Source organism: Bombus huntii, chromosome 14 (genome assembly GCF_024542735.1).
Source record: "Bombus huntii isolate Logan2020A chromosome 14, iyBomHunt1.1, whole genome shotgun sequence".
Taxonomy (NCBI): domain Eukaryota; kingdom Metazoa; phylum Arthropoda; class Insecta; order Hymenoptera; family Apidae; genus Bombus; species Bombus huntii.
The window spans coordinates 4,304,922-4,323,894 of record NC_066251.1 but is presented as its reverse complement, the minus strand read 5'-3'; the positions used below and the strand labels follow the sequence as shown (position 1 = coordinate 4,323,894).

Below are 18,973 nucleotides of genomic sequence, written 5' to 3'. Positions count from 1 at the left end.
GAATGTTGATTTACATGGAAAGTTCTTAATTAAGTTGCTCGCGCGCAACTTCAAAGAAATCGCTAATTATGTATCCGAGGCGAAAAGAAGTTCCTAATTATTCCCACGTAATAATATTACTTCTATCGTATCATCTTATTTTTCCGTAATAACACTTCTCTTGTGTTAATAAAGCGTTAATTATCCTAATTGTCAATTCATTTGATAAAGCGAGAACGCGATAGTTTCCTTTAGTTGGATATCAGAACCAGCCAGTTTGCAGAATTTATGACAAAGAGAAGAAAATCTGGCGCTAAAAGCGAGATTAGATTCGTTCGAAAATCAATTTCCACTCGACTCTTATCGTTCAATCGTCGAACAGAAACAAGAACCGTTCAGTTTCCGTGGATATCGGGTTTCTTAAGAAAAGCTGAGAAAAAAAAGAAAGAGAAAACATTGGAATATCGCGGCACGCTAGCAAATCGTGGAGTTTGCTCTTGCCCGCAGTTTGACAAATAGATATGCAAATCATAAATTATGCGAACGGGACGTACGCGGGATTTGAATTATCGATAAACTGGAATTACGCGTACCTAAAAGCTGTTTACATACCTACAAACTCGCCTACTACAGACTATTTACTGCTATTACAATTATTAACAATTATACACATAAATAAATAAATAAATAAATAAATATATAAATGAATAAATGAATATATATTATGATATAGAAATTATACATTGTTTCGGCATGAAGATGTAAGAATACTGTTGGTAATGAAATAAAGAAGACTATAATTGTCAGACTGTCACACAATGGAGTAATTTTAGTATATGAATCTCAAATCTTTTTAATTTCAATTTTTATTACAATCCGAATTCCTTGATCCATTTGAACCAATAACGCACGACATGTGCTTATGCGATGTATGTTATGCAATGTATTTGTGCTATGCAAAGCATATTCAATCTAACGATAACGCACCATGTGCTACGTGTTATCGTAATGATTTAGTATTGAATACAGTATCGAAATAATATAGTATAGTATAATTCAATGAAAATTATATAATATTAAAAATATATGCAAAAGAAAAAAATGAAACCACGTTAGAGTAGTATTGTATGATATTGAAAAGTGCTATTGATTTCAAGATAAAAAAACAATGAATAGTGTACGGACTAGAGTCAAATACAATTGTCTTCCAATTAGGAATCGGTTATCGGTGGATTAATTACTTAATAAAATTATAAGTAACTTTCCGATCCTCAAATTTGTCTATCTTATTCGTTTATAAAAATACATTTTACTATCTTCATTGGCTTTGCAATACGGTTTAAAACAAAATAAATGATATCGTTAAAAATAATTGATTGTTATTTTAACTCACATTACATGCTGACAAACATTCGAAGAGATAACATCGATGATAAAACCGGCGCCAAACATTCCCGCCAAATTTGCTGCGCAGCCGAAGCCATATTGCTTTCCTTCGCTGCTTGAAAATCCCGCGTTCTCGAATTTTCCCACGCTTCTTTTTCCACGGAAAGTCGATTCGAAACATTCTCAATCTCGTCAATGAAACCGCTAATACGTTTCCAAACTATCGTAAACGCGTATTTTCTAATTTCGAAGTTTTCAGATAAACGGTCCGAGAAATTTATTTCTATCTAACGCGCGTTCACTATGAGATAGAACGACTCTTAGGCGTACCAAATACTTTTTAAGAAAACTCGTATAATTTCTTTTGCCGATCAAAAACTTTATACTATTCGTTATAAAAATTATTTAGAGTAATTTGTTGGCGTATAAAGAAATTTTTACTAAAAGAATTGAATTAATTTAAGCACACCGACGCGATACAACTTTTCGAAGGAACAGTCATGGCGTACATCACGTGACCCGTTTTTCTACGTGTAAGCGCAACTAGGGGGAGCCACCATGTCATGTGCATGCGCATTATCAAAATCTATATTAAAATGGAGGAAAAGAGTCAAGTTGTGGAACGGGAGGCTAAGAAGGATGAGATTCACGAAAAAGATGGGAAATCTAAAAGGTGAGCGAACGTTCATTCAATTCCTACGAAGTACTTGCCGTGTAATTTCAATTGGTATGATTGGAGAGCATTTGATTCGATTCACTTTGAATACGAGTTATGGATGACCGGCAATACCGTATACGTAATTTAATGTTATTTTTTATTAACCGTTATATAATTATCAATAACAATATTTTATTATTAATTTGAAATAATAAAAGGCTTCTCATATTATTATATTTTGTCCCTGTAGTTGAGTTGGGTACTTTAGAATTATGTTTATGTGTCATAGTAACCTACTAATTCAAAACTAGGTATATATAGCACTATAAGTGTTCAATATTATAAGGATATAATCGTATGTAATATTTAATGTGTCTCCTGTATATAAATATTATTATCCTTGAAGATATTTTCAACATGTAAAGTTTCAATGTATCCTGTACCTTCCTTGTTGCTTCTTGCATTCTTAATTTATTCTTGCATTGTGTATGCCTGTGTGAGTTGTGCTTCTTTTACTAATAGCGCATAAAGAAATAAAAGGATAATACTTGTAATTTAGTTCAAAAAAGAGACATCGTAAGAAGAAGAACAAGATGGCGCATACCACTGGTGAGAATCACAACCACACAGGCCACAGAGATGAACATGAAATGCATAGCACGTGTAACATTTCTATAAAAGACATCCAAATGGCAATGGAGGTTTTTAATATACAGCAGAAACCTGCTAAAACTCAGGAAGAGGCAATGCAAAAGCCTTATCAGTTTTGGAGTACGCAGCCAGTACCAAAAATGGGTAAACAATTTAAGATCTACATTTCACGATGGTAAACAATAATTTTAAGTTGACCAGATTATATTATGAAGATTTTCTGCAGATGAAAAAATAGTTAAAAATGAAGCCATTGAATCTGACAAAACATCAATCAGGGCAGAACCTTATTCGTTACCAGCAGACTTCCAATGGGATACTTTAAACCTTGATGATCCTTTAGTTTTGTCAGAATTATATACTTTATTGTCTGAGAATTATGTGGAAGATGATGATGCTATGTTTAGATTTGATTATCCACCTAATTTTTTAAAGTGGTAAACAAAATATCAACTAATGAAATTTATAATGTAGTTTAGTTCAATTAAGTACTCAATAGAAGATGTTTCTAGGGCACTGCAATCCCCTGGATGGTGCAAAGAATGGCACTGTGGGGTACGTGTGACTAAAAGCGGACGTCTAGTCGGTTTCATTTCCGCTATTCCAGCTACTCTGCGTGTTTATAATCAGTAGGTTTCAAATTATTTTTAGTCTGTCCCCTGTTAGCTAATGTAAGGAAAATTTCAGCACTCAAAAAATGGTGGAAATAAATTTCTTATGCGTGCACAAGAAACTGAGGTCAAAACGGGTTGCACCAGTATTAATACGTGAAATAACTAGGAGAGTTAATCTTCAAGGTATATTCCAGGCTGTTTATACCGCTGGTGTTGTATTGCCAAAACCAATAGCAACTTGCAGGTGTGTACCTGCATCACAACCAATCTCACTATTATATCACTATTTCTTATCATTTAACTATGAATTCGATTTTAAAGGTATTGGCATCGTTCTCTCAATCCAAAGAAATTAATTGAAGTGAAGTTTTCTCACTTGTCTCGCAATATGACTATGCAGAGAACTTTAAAGTTGTTTAAACTGCCAGAAAATACAAAAGTGCCAGGATTTAGGAAACTGGTTGAAGCAGATATACCTCAAGCTCATAAAATATTAACTGATGTAATGATTTTTTCAGGAGAATACTACAGTTGCTAGAAATATTAATGTTAATGTTTTAATTCAGAGGATATTAAGATCACTCATGTTTTAGTATTTGGAGAAATTTGACTTGGTTCCGATTTTCTCCATCGAAGAGTTCCGACATTGGTTCCTCCCACAGAACGGGATTATTAATAGTTTTGTAGTAGAAAACGATGGTAAAATTACTGACATGGTTAGCTACTATACGTTGCCGAGCTCCATAATGCATCACCAGACACACAAAACTCTCAGGGCTGCATACAGTTTTTACAACGTATCCACTGCGACTCCTTGGCTCGAACTCATGACTGATGCATTGATATCGGCTCGTAATGTAAGTGTAATCGCTTGTACCTTTATTATATAAGAAAAAACCATCGTTTATATATTATTTTCAGCTTGACTTCGACGTATTTAATGCGTTGGATCTCATGGACAACAAAGAGTTCTTAGAGCCATTAAAGTTTGGTATAGGTGACGGAAATCTGCAATATTATTTATATAATTGGCGTTGTCCTAGCATGACACCTGGAAAGATTGGTTTGGTGCTCCAATAAGTTCTAAATAAACGAATTCGCCTAGAAAAGAAGTTTTCGCACGTGCAAGTTTACGATACGGAAGCGACGATAAACGATGGAAATAAATATTATTAGGATAATATAGGAGGAATACATGGAAACGGAAGCAAATATAATTTTGTCTTCTACTAACGAGCATCCAAAGCATATTGAACGATAGAAAGAAATTAATATTTCCTTAAATGAGTCAAAGTAGCACGTTCCATTGGATTCGCCGGTTCCGTGGATGTTATCTTTGGGGAGTCTCTGTCTCAACCCTTGATCATGACATTAGTTCAAGGTCAAAATATGCATGTGCAACGCGTGTATATAGGTATCTGCGTGACGAGCAATGTAGATAATTATCGTATGCTCTAGTAATTTACAAGAACCATGCGGGGCAAGTTTCCTTCTTACAGGTATCGTCGACCGCAGAGTTACTTCAAAATTTTCGATAAAACTCCTTGGGCGTTATTTTATTTGGAATTAGACATTTCCCTCAGCGTCTGTTTTGGTTAAATAGGACGCAAGGTATGCCGAAGTGGACAGTGGAAGAAAAATTTAAATAAAAGAAGATCGAAGTATAAAGCGATCCATTTGTTTGTTTACCCCCTTCGTTCTTCCTTCTCCGACTTTATATCGTAAATCTCATTTCCCCTTTGTAAGCTGTATACTCCAGCACGAAATAAAGTTTCCTTATCGTACGTGATACGTTTATAGCTGACACGAATGATTCTACCATTTTTCGATCATTAGCTTCGGTACTGTTTTCTTTTCCGGTACGTTCAAAACACGTGGTTGCATAACAAGCGACCTGCTTCCGGCGCCGATTAGATAGCGGTAAAACTAAAAAGACACCGAAAGAAACCAGTTTTTAAGGACTGTCATTAAGGGAAACACCGCTGGCCCAACGGTACGGCATCAAAAGTAATTTACGTTGTTTAAATGTAAACTTCATTGAAATATATATCTTTACAAGCTGCGTTTTAGATAATTTTACGTTTCTGGAAAACATACCCAGCTGATTTCTTTTTATTTTCTTCCAGCAAACGTTTTCGACTGTCATATACATATATTCATTTATGAGAGCAGCGTGTGCTCCTAATACGAGCCGAGGTCTTTGTAACAGTTGCTGCAGATCAATATTTAACACAGTATACGCACAACCGACATGCAAGGTCTTTTCAAGATAAAAGGCGCGAAATGATGGCCCCGTGGCGATTATAACAGCTGATATTTACACGCCCATTTTTTCTATTTACCTACGATGCTAATATTTCTAATTGTCTACATATCGTCTATTTACATATTGTCTAAATTGCGAGTGCTCATTCTTGATAAATGATTTAATTTATTGAACTCTGATTAATTGTCCTCTAGATACCCTGTTTGTCTAGAAATATTTAACATGACATTGGAAAATAATACATCTTTTAATGTACACACAAGTGAATAACGATTGTACAAACTAATAATGACAAGGAAAAATGTTTAATCGTACGACTTGGCGGTAAAAAATTCACTGATCAATTCTACAATAATATTCCACAGATGTCAAATTCTTTACAGACATTTGCCGTATTATCTTCCATTAAAATTCATCTTCTTCGCTACCGTTCGTCTCTTACAATGGCTAATTATTTATGTTCAATAAGAATTTAGCTCTCCCTAGTGAAATCAATTATATTCACAGGTGGCAAATATTTCAAACATTTATCTCTACTATGGTACTATTCGCATGATTAATGACGAAGAATGGAATTTATTGTTACCTTGGTCGTTATCCTACCGTTATTATCTTTATGTGTCAAAAGAAGCTCACGAAAGGGAGCTTAACAGTCTTGTAAAAATGCTTCAGGTAATCAATCCGACCATTAAGATTAAAAGGACACATTCGTTACCTCCAAACGCGCCAAATTGCTTTGTTTGTATGAGGAAAATTATCATCTCAAGTTCGAACGTTAATCGCAAGTAAAATTAACGTTTGATTAGAGTTTCCTTCACAGACAAATTTATTTCGCGAGATAGAAACTTGTCCTTCGATAAATGGATTCATTTCCTTCGCTGGAAAATTTCTTCTATTCGACACGATTGCAAAATGTATAAAAAGCACTACGAAAAAGGATAATTCAGGAATCACGTAGAAATATGAGCTACCCGCATATGTCATCCATATAGTATTCTTATATTATTTGATATCATAACACGGTTAACAATATAAATAGCATGCTATTATTTCTAATTACTACTGCGAGTTGAAACTTACAGCTAGTATATGTGCACCGGGCAGACTTTTAAAATCGCTTGCCTTTTGTTTTTTGAATACAAAGCCTCGTCTGCGAAAACATTATTTTACATTTTTAATTTATTTTTTTCATGAGGAGTCATCTCTTCCGCGTTTGCACGACTAATTATCAGACACCCTGTATGAGTACTACTATGCTATTAATTCCAACGATGGTCCTTGAAAAGCGTCTGGCAGATTTGAAACTACGGGCGATCGTGATGTCGAGGCATTGTGTAAGTGAACTACAGATTTGGATGACGGAACATTGTTAACGATCCTCCGGCAAAGGCCTTCAACTCTCGGATGGTCCTTGGTCAGGTAAGTGTACCGATTTCGCGCTGTTTCCATAGGGGGCTCAATGCACTTTAATTGTCAACAAGATTGATCACTAACGCGTGATGTTCTTTTACGCGATGCGAAGGAGAAAAAAAGGAGAAAAGAAAAGACGGAAACGAGAAATCACCGAACAATACCCGGAGCAGATAACAGCACGAAGCGCTGACGAACACGTAGGTGGGGAACACGAGACACACGATGTGGAATAAATAGTGGCCTGAAATCGAGCGGAATTCAGTCGCACTGCTGTTGTACCATCGTCGTTGACGTTTATTCACGAAGACCTCTGACGAGTTCCTCGTGAAGTCATCTAGTCCCATCTGCAAGCAGGATAAAATCAATAAGTACCCGCTGGGTGATTTCACGCGGACATATTCTACGCGTCGCTTCCTTATCAAGCCCCGCTAGTCGGTGCATTCGATTCATCTTTTCGGTTATCGTGATCGTAACAGAAAAGATGATGTTCCGAGTGCTGTTGATGCTAGCACCCGTACTTCGGATCGACGCATTTTTTCTCGGGTACTTGACACACGTGTTAATCGTTGAGATGCCTTGCAAACAGTCAACTTGCTCTCTTCCGCACCCTTCGTCTTAAATTTAGAGAAGCCGTACGTTCAGAGAACGATTAAAACTTATTCTCGGGAACACGTGTTGCGGCCTAGTGCTGCAACGGGCACGTTGCGTTTTTCCGTAGAAAATAAAAAAAAGAAAAGATCGGAGAGTAAAAAGGACAACGCGAATGTTGGCAAGCGCATCCTGTAACTCCTGAAATACCCATAAAGCGTTCAAGTTCAGGTCTGAAAATATCTTATCTAATTCGTGTCATTGGCCGCGCTTTCGAGACTCGATTTTCGCTAACACGTCGTTTCTCTTGTCAGTTTCATACCGACCAGCCCCAAAAACAACGAAACCGTAAGGGAGTTCAACGTTTACTGGAACGTGCCCACCTTTATGTGCCATAAGTACGGGCTTCACTTCGAAGAAGTATCGGAGAGATATGGCATTCTACAGAATTCGATGGATAACTTCCGCGGTGACGAGATCGCGATCCTTTACGACCCTGGAATGTTCCCGGCGTTGCTGACAGACCCGAACGGTAAAACAATACTCGCTCCTTATACCGTGAGACTATCGATGGATTGGAGAAAGGAAAGAACTTTGAACGTTATTCAGGAAAGGTAGTGACGAGAAACGGTGGTGTCCCGCAAGAAGGCAATCTCACCAAGCATCTCGAAGTATTTCGGGAGCACTTGATCAATCAGATACCAGACAAATCGTTTCACGGTGTGGGGGTGATCGATTTCGAAAGTTGGAGGCCAATCTTCCGACAGAATTGGGCTTCCCTCCAGCCTTATAAGAAACTCTCCATAGAGATAGTTCGTCGTGAGCATCCGTTCTGGGACAATCAGAGCGTCGAGCAGGAAGCGAAACGAAGATTCGAGAAATACGGGAAACTTTTCATGGAGGAGACACTGAAGGCTGCCAAACAGATCAGACCGTCCGCCAGTTGGGGATACTATGCTTACCCCTACTGCTACAATCTGACACCGAATCAACACAGTTCCCAGTGCGACAGCGCTACGATGCTGGAAAACGATAAGTATGTAATTAACAAAGTTGCTCTATTTCGATCGTGACCATCTTCAATGTCGTGACTCTCCTAGGTAATCCGTCGTACGACCGTATCGGTACCATTGTGCACGAATATCGTTCGCATTTATCGTACCGTCACGAATTTCATCAACCGATCGTGCGTTCTAGTTTTCGTGAAAAAAATTTCTTAGAGATTTAAGGTAACAAGATTACGAATCGGCCGTGGACGTTACAACACTCGGACTTTAAGTGGGTCAGTGTCAAGAATCGTGTTCTGATGAAAATTTAAACCGTCCTGAGGGAGTTACATCCGTCTTATCTAATCGTTCTCTCGATAAGTCCAACCAGACTCGTGTGCTTCTCCATTCAGAATGTCATGGCTGTTCGAGCTGGAAGACGTTCTCCTGCCGTCGGTGTACTTCAGACTGAGCCTAACGAGCAGTGAACGAGTCGGTCTCGTCGGAGGCCGTGTCAGAGAAGCCTTGAGAATAGCAAAACAAATGGCGATTAGGAAGAAGGTTCTCCCCTATTATTGGTACAAGTACCAAGATAAGAGGGATATGTATTTGAGCAAGGTGAGTCTTTTTACGTAAAAAACAATTTTCGGCTATTGAAGGATACGTCACTGGATAACAAATCGGTTGATCTTCGAAATGGATTTCTCTGTGCAGGACGATCTCGAAGCGACTCTACGAAAGATCATGGATCTCGGTGCCGACGGTCTCATCCTTTGGGGAAGCTCCGACGATATTAATACCAGGCAAAAGTGCGTAGAGTTCAAGGAATACGTAAACAACGAACTAGGGCCCATTGTAGATCGAATTAGACGAACCGCTCTTGGCTTGACTCAAAGCAACAGCACTCTTGTGGACAACAGAATCGATGTGAGCGTGGACCAAGTTTGATGTAGCACTTGGAATACCGATTCTCTTATAAAAGAGGCAAAATATTAGGAGAAATTGTAAAAAATCTTTAGTTTCTGTCGCTTACGTATATGGTTATCATACATGACATACGTAGGAGATCTGTTCGACCTTCGAAATAGAAAGATATCAAACACGAGACACCAAAGTGAAACCAAAGACTACTGGTTTAGACGATACTTGGAGATGTTGCGCGACGTATTCGAGCAGCGATCGAAATAAAATTCCTACGAAACTACCACTTTTTTCATTCTATCTCCGAAAAGTGGAAGTTCCCAACAAACGTGAGACGTACTGTTCCTCGTCGGATTCTTCTTTCATTTGTCAACCCTATGGTCTGTCACCAACGTCTCTGAAAGATCGAAACGAATTGGTTTTCGTCTAGTATCATCGTGAAGACGGCCGAATCGCTTCTCATAATCGGACAAACGAGGTAACAGCTAAACTGGCAATCAAAACTCGGGACGAGCACACTTTGGCACTAGCGTACGACAAGTTTTACTGGTTCGAGGTGTAAGGCCTCGGGCGATCTTGCTTTTTACAGTACACGCGACGTCGTTGTAGAGGTAGTCAAAGATCTCTCTTGCTTACCGTTGATTCCTCCCCTCTCCATCTCGTTCAGAGAATGATCCTTTCTCTTTCTGTTTCCACGAGAATACCTGGAGAAGCTGCGAGAACGAGAAAGAGAGAGAACGGAACGAGAACGGCGCGGAACCGAACGTACCGAGTAGAAGGAGGAGCTGAAGGAGACTCCGGTGGTGGTGGAGGTGGAGCAAGAGGAGGAGGAGAACGGAACACGAGAGATCGGCAGCACAGTTTCGTGTTCAGCTCAGCTCGGTTCGGCTCAACCTCATATCGGATCTCCGTGTTTCGAGGCAAACCGTTCTTCAAATTTGTCGCTACAGATCTTCCTCTGATCCGGTTGTTATCGCCGGCCGGGCAAGAACGGCGAAGTTCCGGCCGAGGAACGAGTGAAAAGTCGCGAGCAACAGACTATCGCACGGAGATCGTTCCCGTTTTCGAAACTGTCTGCCGATCCTTTTTCTGCTCTCGGCAAATTTCTAGAGTGGTGCGTAGTTCGCAACGTCGCTGACGTACACGGAGGTGAGTGACAGTTTCTTCAGAAAAGCCAAGGCTGCCGCCGTACGCTTGCTGGTGGCTCGAGATCGTTGCCAGAGTTGCCAGACTACGTGATGCGTGTGCTACGGGAATCCACGATATCGTAGATTCGATAACAATATCGAAATAGCAGCGAGATTTCGTACTTGGAATACTCTAGCTTTTTTCTGGCTCTCCATACTTTATCAGTGTTCCCTGGTGACGATCCCTTGACCTCATGTAGATGTTTTTTTCAAAGCAATTATAGACACCGATAGGTACCGATACTATAACAACGAACAACAGCGTATAACAGCGTATAAGGCGCGTACGATTCCTCGATTCACTCTGTCGCTATCTTTCTCTTGCGTCACGATCACCGGAAGGCAGATCCCTTTCCGGTGGTCTCCATTCGAAGTAAAGGAATGTTAACACCAGCTGAGAGAAGTTGCGATGATCACAGACTGTTCGAAAGTGGCCAAGGGACAGGGACTCCGGACTTAAATAGTTGAGAAACACCCTATCCAAAACGTTTTGCCCACTAATCCTAATACCAGACCCTATTCTCGAGTTAATGATAGCTCTTCTTAGACGCAACACTTAACTTCCAAGCTAAACTGTTGTGCGGTAGCCAACTCGCCATCGGGTCCTTTCTAATGAAGACCTTTTGCGACTGCCTCGACTTGCCACCGTGCAGTTAATTGGCTAATTCCCCAAAATCTCTGACAAAAATTTACCATCGATTTCTCGGCTTTCTCGATCGAAACATTCACGCGAGTTAATCTCGCAAACTAGATACATTTTTTGTTAGAAAATTTATGGCAAAGTTACGGTAGTCAAAAAAAAAAAAAAAGAAAAAAAAAGAAAAGAGAGAAAAGAAGAAAGGGAAAAGAAATTCGAAGGAGACACGATAATTCCTTGAACAAATTGTAGATACGTAAAATAAAGTCTATTATTGGACATGTTACTTCATTCCGTAAACATCGTAATATCATCAACCAGTCTCATTCTCTCAAGAATGGTCCACGCTTAATTACATCTTATGGTGCGCTTCTTTTTAAAACTACAGGTAGTCGAGGATCGCCGAAGCGAGCTTGGAACCGACAGTCGCTAATGCGACCATGTTCGCGCCTTTCGAGTAATTGGACACGAGAAAATGAACAGTGTATTACCTCTCGTTTAATTGGTATTCTCCAACCTATCGTTAAGTGGCACGATTATGTCTTCTCCAAAAAATTTCACTGGTTGGCCGTGACGGTTACACGCACGCGTTCACGCGTATCTCTTTCTACGTTCTTTTTTTTAAAATATTCCTCGGCTAGGCTTGTACAACACGTAGCGAGGTAAGAAAAATCGAAGGCTTCCTGGGGGTCCATGACACTTGATACCGATAGCTGCGAAGTCAGGCTGCAGAAGCGACCAAAAGTAGCTGTGTCATCTTTTAGTGGGTACGATGTCTGTAGCTCAGGTAACGAGTTATCGGTTGCCACAAAAGATCATTAAAGTAATGACATACAAATTGCCGCCTGTTTCGTGAGAGCAACATTTAAAGCCAGAAATTCGCCATATCTCTCGGAATAAAATCGGAGCTTTTCATTTTCTTTCCGATCTATGCCTTCTCCGCGAGAACGTTTCTTTTTTCCTAGAGAAGAAAGGTAAAAAGGGAGGAAATCGGATGAAAACGGAGCAAGATGACTCGCGATCGCTTTTTCGCATCTCTCGTCAGAAAACGGGAAAGAAGTAGGAAGAGAGAGCGAAAGAGGTAGTAGCGAGCAAGCTCGAGGAAGACGAAAGGGCCCGTTTTAAAGAGGCGAGCATTAAAAACAACAATGTCATTACATTTTAACGACCTGTTCTTGGGCTCTGCCCTCCCTTTTAAGAACGTTCGTTTGCAGGTATGTGGACCGCGCTCTCGTGGGGGCTACCACACCGAGAGAGAATTCTTAAGGCGGTACACACACTAGCTATTTCCTCTTTTTGCTCCCCCTCGGTGTTTTAGCGATTACGTTCATATCCGATTCTACTGTCGATCAATTTAAAAAATTACAATTCCATCGTTCCACGGAGCTTATAGTTAGGCGAAAAGCACAGGTGTATCATATTTCGTGCGCGTACCCTCCTAGTTTCGGCCGGTACAGTTCAGTCAGAGACACGTCTAAACTTAAACGCGGCAGACGTTGGCAACGATAATCAAGACTTCGAAAGCGTGAAACCGCTACGGGCGGTGTTGAAATTTTAGCGAGCTTAAAATTGCGATCTAATCAAGGTACGAAGAGGGTGCGAAAGCAGCTTAATCCGACACTGGTCGATGCACAGGGCCCCTTCCCCTTCGCTCGGGGCCCATTCCCCTTCTCGAGTCGATTTCTCCCCACGCACTCTGGGCACGCCGTGCAGCTCGCGAAGAATTAGTATGGGCGAAGTAACAAAAGCACGAGGAACAAGCACGGGGGGTGTGCGCGGCGAGTGGCGGAGAAGGAGGAAGAAAAAAAAGGAGCCGAGATGGCGCCACACGTCCAGCGTGTTTTCGGGGCTTCCTCCGGTGCTGTTGGCAAACTCCTCTTTTTCTTTTTCTTGCAGACCCTCCCCAGTTACCTTCTCGCTCCTTTTCGCCTGCCTTCCTCTGGTTCCCTCTCGCTTTTGGCGCGTTCTGCGTCCTCCCTCTCGTCGATTCCTCTTTTATTTTGCTCCCCTTCTGGACCCTCACCCTGCGGGCCCCCCTATTAGTTCGGCCACGGCACCGTATTGCGGAAAAAAGACGAGCAAAGGACGGTCGCAAAATGCGAAATTGGGCTAGACCAAATCGAAAGATAGGGATTTCTCATTAAAATGGAAGAACATATTGCGCTCCAAAATTATACGCTAATCTATCGCAATAATCAGGGCCGCGTACCGTTTTTCTTTCTCGGACCTTCTTTTTTCGAAGTCCGAGACCTTCGTCGATGCAAGATTTCACGGTACGAAACGATCATAGGCGTGCATATACCTTTCTCCGGTTGCGCTTCTCTCGTAGGAGAGGAATTCGAAAAATAAGAAACTCCTACTTCGTCTCTCTGTACCCACCAGTCATTCTTCCGCTTATGGGTATGCCTAGATGAAGCATGGTGAAGGTGATCGAGCTACGGAGTAGCTCTAGTCCTTTGATACCACCAGCGAGAACCTATACGTATTCCCCGACGACTACCATTGGTCGAGCAACTTGAACCATTTTACTCCTAGTGTTTCTTCTTCCTTCCTTCGTACTGGCTGCGAATATTCCCCTTCTTCTCTTTTCTCTCGCGCCTAAGTACTGTGGCACATCGGCAAAGAGATCATGAAAGTATCTTGCGTGCCTCGGGCATCAGGGCCGTACAAACTTTGGTTCGATTACGCTTTACCTCTCATCCCTGTCTATTCTCCACTCGCATTCACATTTTTCTTAATAACGACAAATAGTTTGTTATTCGAAGAATAATCTGACGGAGAACGGCTCGAGCCGAACAATAAAATCCTACGGAGTGTTTAACGCCGATTCTCCACGCGTTCTCCGCTCGGCCCGCCCCAAGTCGTCGTTCAGGTTTGCCAAACATAATTCTTCTCTCGCCAAGGGAAAGTCCGAATGAAATATGAATTCCTATTAGAAGCTTCCTGGAAGTGCGGCACGTCGCGTCCGCGGGCCGCTCGTTCTCGTAGGTGTTAAGCTCGAGTCGAACGGATTTAATCCTTGTGCTTTTTAAAAGGTCCCGCGAGAAGAAGCCAACGCCGACCGAACCAACAGATCTCGTCTGTAGCGTGCACAGATCGCGGCACCCTTTGTGCTTGGCCGCCTAGGCTCGGGGGCGCGTCAAATTTGGTTGAAAATCAAATTAATCTCGCGGCTGGGCGCAGGACCCTCTACCGTCTCTTTCTGTCGACTCTTTCGCTCGCTTTGCCTCGCCTCTGGCCAGCCTGTCTTCGTCCCTCGTTTCTCGACGACACGAGCAAATCGAAGGAACGGGACTGGGAGGAAGGTGGAGAAGGAGGTGGACCGGAGGTCCTCCATGCCACCGACACGGACCTAGAGGCGAGAAGAGAAGGTGGCGCAGCAACAAAGAGCTTTGGACTTCTGGCTGCGACCCGGCCAGGGCCGTATTTATTTCGATCCTCTTCCTCCAACGCCTCGTTATTTTTCACGTCGATCGTGCTTCGTACTTGACTCGTCTTCTTTTAAGTTCTAGTAGTTTGAACTGCAAGTTCGATGAAAATAATTGAAAGAAGAATATTTGCCATTGACAGCGTGTCTTAAGCGATAAATCAAAGGTAGATAAAAATTGATTTTTCGCCATTGTAGACATTTAACGCGATCTGTCTGATAGAGGCACGAAGATACGTAATATGTAAAGACGACACAATATGTAAAGATAATTGTTTGGATAGAACAAAGTGTTGCTTGTTGTAAGCCGTCGGACTCGTCCGGATTAAGTAAGTACGTCCCTGTTGTATCCTACTCGGTCATTCAAATCACCGCTTGTGGAAATGAGATGGGCGGCCGAACCTTGTAGTCGCACACCTCCCCTCGTGGCCACGTACAGGGTGATTCAACAAGAATCAGCTGGGAGCTCTAATTTTTCGACTATCGTATCTTTAGGCCAATTTGCAGCAGGTGTTACGTTGCAAGAGGATCACCGATAACCTTTCAAATTTTATTTTCGACTATTCGATCGGGCTTGATAAGTCGAACCCTGCGATGCCGGCGCGATTCTTCGAAGTAGAAGCAGAAATAGTGGATTCGACCTAAGAAAGGAACGATGGAAAAAAGAGGCTCGTCGAATGAAACGCTGGATAAGGAGGAAGCCTGCGGAAGAATAAGAAAAGGTCGAAAGATCGGTATTGAAATGCAACGGAGGGGAACGAAAAGTTGATCCTCTCCTGGAAATACCGGCGACCAATTGTTCGTAGAGGGACGAGATTCTTTCTGTTGTCAGGAATTCAACTCGCGAGTCCAACGACAAAGTAAATTCCTGAAGGACGGAGGATGCACGGTGGTGGGTTCCCTGATGCTCCGCGGTGAAACGGATCCGAGATTTTTCGAGGGCCAAAAAAGGGGCCGATCTCTCGTAATTGGGCCTGCACATCCTTTTACCTTGTCGTTCGTGCCACTTGTTCCCGTGGTGATCTCCGAAAGATCAAGAAAGATCGTACGATGAGATTGACGCTTTTTTTCTCGGTCGCCATCGATCCAGCCGGTCTACATATACACGTAATGCTCCTTCGTTCCTTTTACCACGCTGCTGCGGAATTATTGCTTCATTACCGATTGCTCCGTGGAAATAAAACAAGCTCGTGCAAGCTCGACTGGTCACGATAATTGAGACTGCGCTTCCTCCGCCACTGATTGCTTCCTGGTAAAGATTTTAAATCTACCCGGCTCTTTGTCGTTTCCTTCGCGTCTTTGCTTACTCTATTCGTGAAAATTGAAATTTTGATCGAGCCAACGACGATTCCTCTCCCAAATTTTCACAAACAACAAGAAACTTTTACCCTCTACGACCTGACCTCAAAAAATGTCTTATACCGGCGGAAGGAACATATTCCGTATTCAAACCTCGTAGCTTAAATCCGCCGCTATTTATGGTGAAGATATCCACGAGAAAGTCTCGATCCCGTCAGGCCACGGGGAATTCCGTTATCTCAAGATCTCGGTGACTTAAAACTCGAGCATCCCGCTCTCGACTGGAATCAAGGAATCGGCCTTAACGATTTATGAATGAACTCGCTGCCGCGATGTTCCGATGTGGCTTCTTTCCCGCTCTTTTTCTTTTCACTAACACCCCTGTTCCTCCTCCTAAAAAAACCGCTCGGTAGCTCTCCCTGCGTTTACGATGCTCCCCGCGTGTAGCTTGTTTTAAACAAAATTCACGCGATGCGAAAATGAAGAAAAAGGAAGAATGGAGAAGCGGCACCACGACAAATCCCGGTGACGTAATTTCAGACGGTCGTCGAACCTGAGACCTCGGGAGAGGCACACCACGAGAGAAAGAGAGCCACGGACTTTCATTCATTCGGGGTGGGGACCAACGAATACGCGTTGTGCACACGTGCACACGATGCACGCCGCGCCTCGAATCGCAATCGCGAAATTCCTTCGTCTCTTCGGCTATCCATACTCGATTATGTTTGACGCGACAAATCAGAACGGAGAAAGTTCAGGCACACTTAGAAATTTGACTGCTCTTTACCTGGCCACTAATTTATTGGCAACGACCGTCCAGTCGGAAAGATTCGGATACCCTCTCTCTCTCCTTCTGTTGTTTCAGGGATCATGCGACCGACGTGTCATCTGACAGTGGTGATCGCGCTGTTCCTCCAGGCGGCCACCCTACACGCCCATCGCGAGCACAAGGTTCATCGATCTTTCACTCGATTTCCCTTTGATTTATTCCGTAGAGTGACGTTACTGGTTATTTAAGGTTCACAACATCGTACTGTACCCCGACAAGCACAGCTGGTGCAAGACGACTCCCATAAAGCAAGTCGTCACGTGGCCGCAATGCTCCTCACAGGAATTGGATAACAACGTTTGCGTGGGAGCTTGTTTCTCGTACATGGTGCCACACAGCGAACCTTCCGCTCCTGGTGACCTAATCAGACCTTACTGTGACTCTTGTCAGCCTTTGGACAGCGTTTGGCACACGGTAGGCGAATAAATGTATCAGCTGTTCGGAAGCCACATACATCGATCGACTGTATAAATTGCGAAGGTGTTTCGTTAAAATTGATTAGTTTATTTGATCGTTTAGGTTACGCTGGACTGCAAGGACGAGACGAACAATCCGATCACCATGCAGAAGAAAGTGCAAATTATCACCAATTGTTCCTGCAGCTCCTGTATGGAAACGTCTAGGATCAAGCCAGATTACAATACTCTGCTTCAACAATTAACCGTGGAGAACTTGGATAAGAATGTGAACGTCGTTCACGAAAAACCAGATCTCTTGGAAAACCCAAACTTGAACTCCTCCAAAAATACCACCAGAGATGGTGTTCAGGCTAACGAGAGATTCTTACAGCTCTTCAAGCAGCTCAAGGACTCCGAGAAGTTGGAGCAATCTGGGGCCAAGGAGCTGTTCTCGAAAATCGATGAGGACATCGACTTCGACAAACTGAGGGAGTTGTTGGACAAGTACGGCCAAGAGGAGGAGAAGCAGCACACTCATCAGCATCTACATCAACATCAGCATCAATCGACTGGAAAGCAGCAGCAGCAACAACAGCAACAGCATCACTCGACGACGGTGCTTCATCGAGGACCTCATCATTCGATGGTTTTAGATCCCGACGTGAAAGAGAAGATCGACGTGGAACCGCACTATCTTCATCCAGCTGTTCCCGGTCAGGAAATCAGCTACCACGACAACGTATTAGTAGATAAGGATAAGAAGAAAGATTTCTGAGATTTAGAATGTATGTCTCGTGATGGCAACGCGTGTTTGGTCGAGTTTGAAACTTCGATCAAACAAAGTTGATAGAAACGTGTTTGGTATTAGCGAATGAGATCATATCTTCTCTATATTTGTTAAGATTCATTCGTGACCTAGTCCAGTCCGTAGTAAATTGTTCGATTCGATCTAGAAACTAGAGATTCGACTTATCTCGCGAACGATATATCTGTAAATAGGAAAATTCTACGTTCTTATTTCTTTCTTTTTTATATGTACTTTTTAGTAAGCAAAAGATGGATATCTTTTAAACTGTTACTCTTGAGAAGCTAGCTTGGAAACTTGGGTTCGATGTGAGAAATCTCGTCAGGGTTTAATCGTATTTAGGAAACGTTGTTGAGCAAAAGTTGACAATACGGAAACGAAGAAAAAGGGGAGAGAGAAATTCTAATATATATTTTAATTATTATTATATTAATTAACTATTTAATATACTCGCGCGCCTAATGATGGAATATACGTACGTTCGGAATTTTTAGCTCGTAATTAGCACAACTGGCAACCATTGTAGATGTCCAAAGGCGTTATATCTTGTTGATTGCTTTAAAAGTATACATTATATCCATTGTCTCGCAGAGAATAAACAAAGTCCGTACAACATTTTCCTGGTACTTCCCCGATCATTTTCCCGACGAATCGATTCTCCAATTTTCGAAGAAATAAAACAACAAATAAAATTCCTGCGAAACTAAAAGAAGAACGGTCGCGAATGAAAATAAAACGAATGAACAAGAAAAAGGCAACTTGGCAAGTCGAGCCATAGGTGCGCAAGAAAGAATGCAAATAAAGCAATTAATACCGCGTTCAGAACCACTAGAAAAGAAACCAATAAAGATGAACGAAATCTCGAGCAACGTCTTGTCTACGTCGACACTTTCTCCTCGAACAAAAACAAACACGCTCATCAATTTTCC

The 18,973-nt window shown here is 41.9% G+C and overlaps 3 protein-coding genes across 4 annotated transcripts; all 3 read left to right on the top strand.

Moving 5' to 3' along the window:
• The first annotated feature begins 1,879 nt into the window (after positions 1–1,879).
• Positions 1,880–4,960, top strand: LOC126872865 (glycylpeptide N-tetradecanoyltransferase 1). The gene is made up of 8 exons (XM_050633084.1): positions 1,880–2,038; positions 2,583–2,818; positions 2,901–3,111; positions 3,187–3,303; positions 3,362–3,532; positions 3,610–3,790; positions 3,882–4,145; positions 4,210–4,960. The coding sequence occupies exons 1-8, from the start codon at positions 1,929–1,931 to the stop codon at positions 4,366–4,368; spliced, it is 1,449 nt and encodes a 482-aa protein (XP_050489041.1). The 5' UTR covers positions 1,880–1,928; the 3' UTR covers positions 4,369–4,960.
• Positions 4,961–7,517: 2,557 nt separating this feature from the next.
• On the top strand, positions 7,518–9,745 carry LOC126872870 (hyaluronidase-like). Its single transcript, XM_050633089.1, has 5 exons — positions 7,518–7,786; positions 7,870–8,087; positions 8,165–8,591; positions 8,955–9,159; positions 9,256–9,745. Exons 2-5 carry the CDS (start codon positions 7,943–7,945, stop codon positions 9,487–9,489), a joined length of 1,011 nt encoding a protein of 336 aa, XP_050489046.1. The 5' UTR covers positions 7,518–7,786; positions 7,870–7,942; the 3' UTR covers positions 9,490–9,745.
• A 425-nt stretch (positions 9,746–10,170) lies between these two features.
• LOC126872873 (uncharacterized) lies at positions 10,171–18,659 on the top strand. Of its 2 annotated transcripts, XM_050633091.1 has the most exons (4): positions 10,171–10,611; positions 16,878–16,963; positions 17,031–17,255; positions 17,361–18,659. In XM_050633091.1, the coding sequence occupies exons 2-4, from the start codon at positions 16,883–16,885 to the stop codon at positions 18,012–18,014; spliced, it is 960 nt and encodes a 319-aa protein (XP_050489048.1). In that variant the 5' UTR covers positions 10,171–10,611; positions 16,878–16,882; the 3' UTR covers positions 18,015–18,659. The 2 variants fall into 2 exon arrangements, with proteins under 2 accessions (XP_050489048.1, XP_050489049.1); XM_050633092.1 differs by lacking the exon at positions 10,171–10,611 and having other exon boundaries at positions 10,618–16,963.
• The last annotated feature ends 314 nt before the right edge of the window (positions 18,660–18,973 follow it).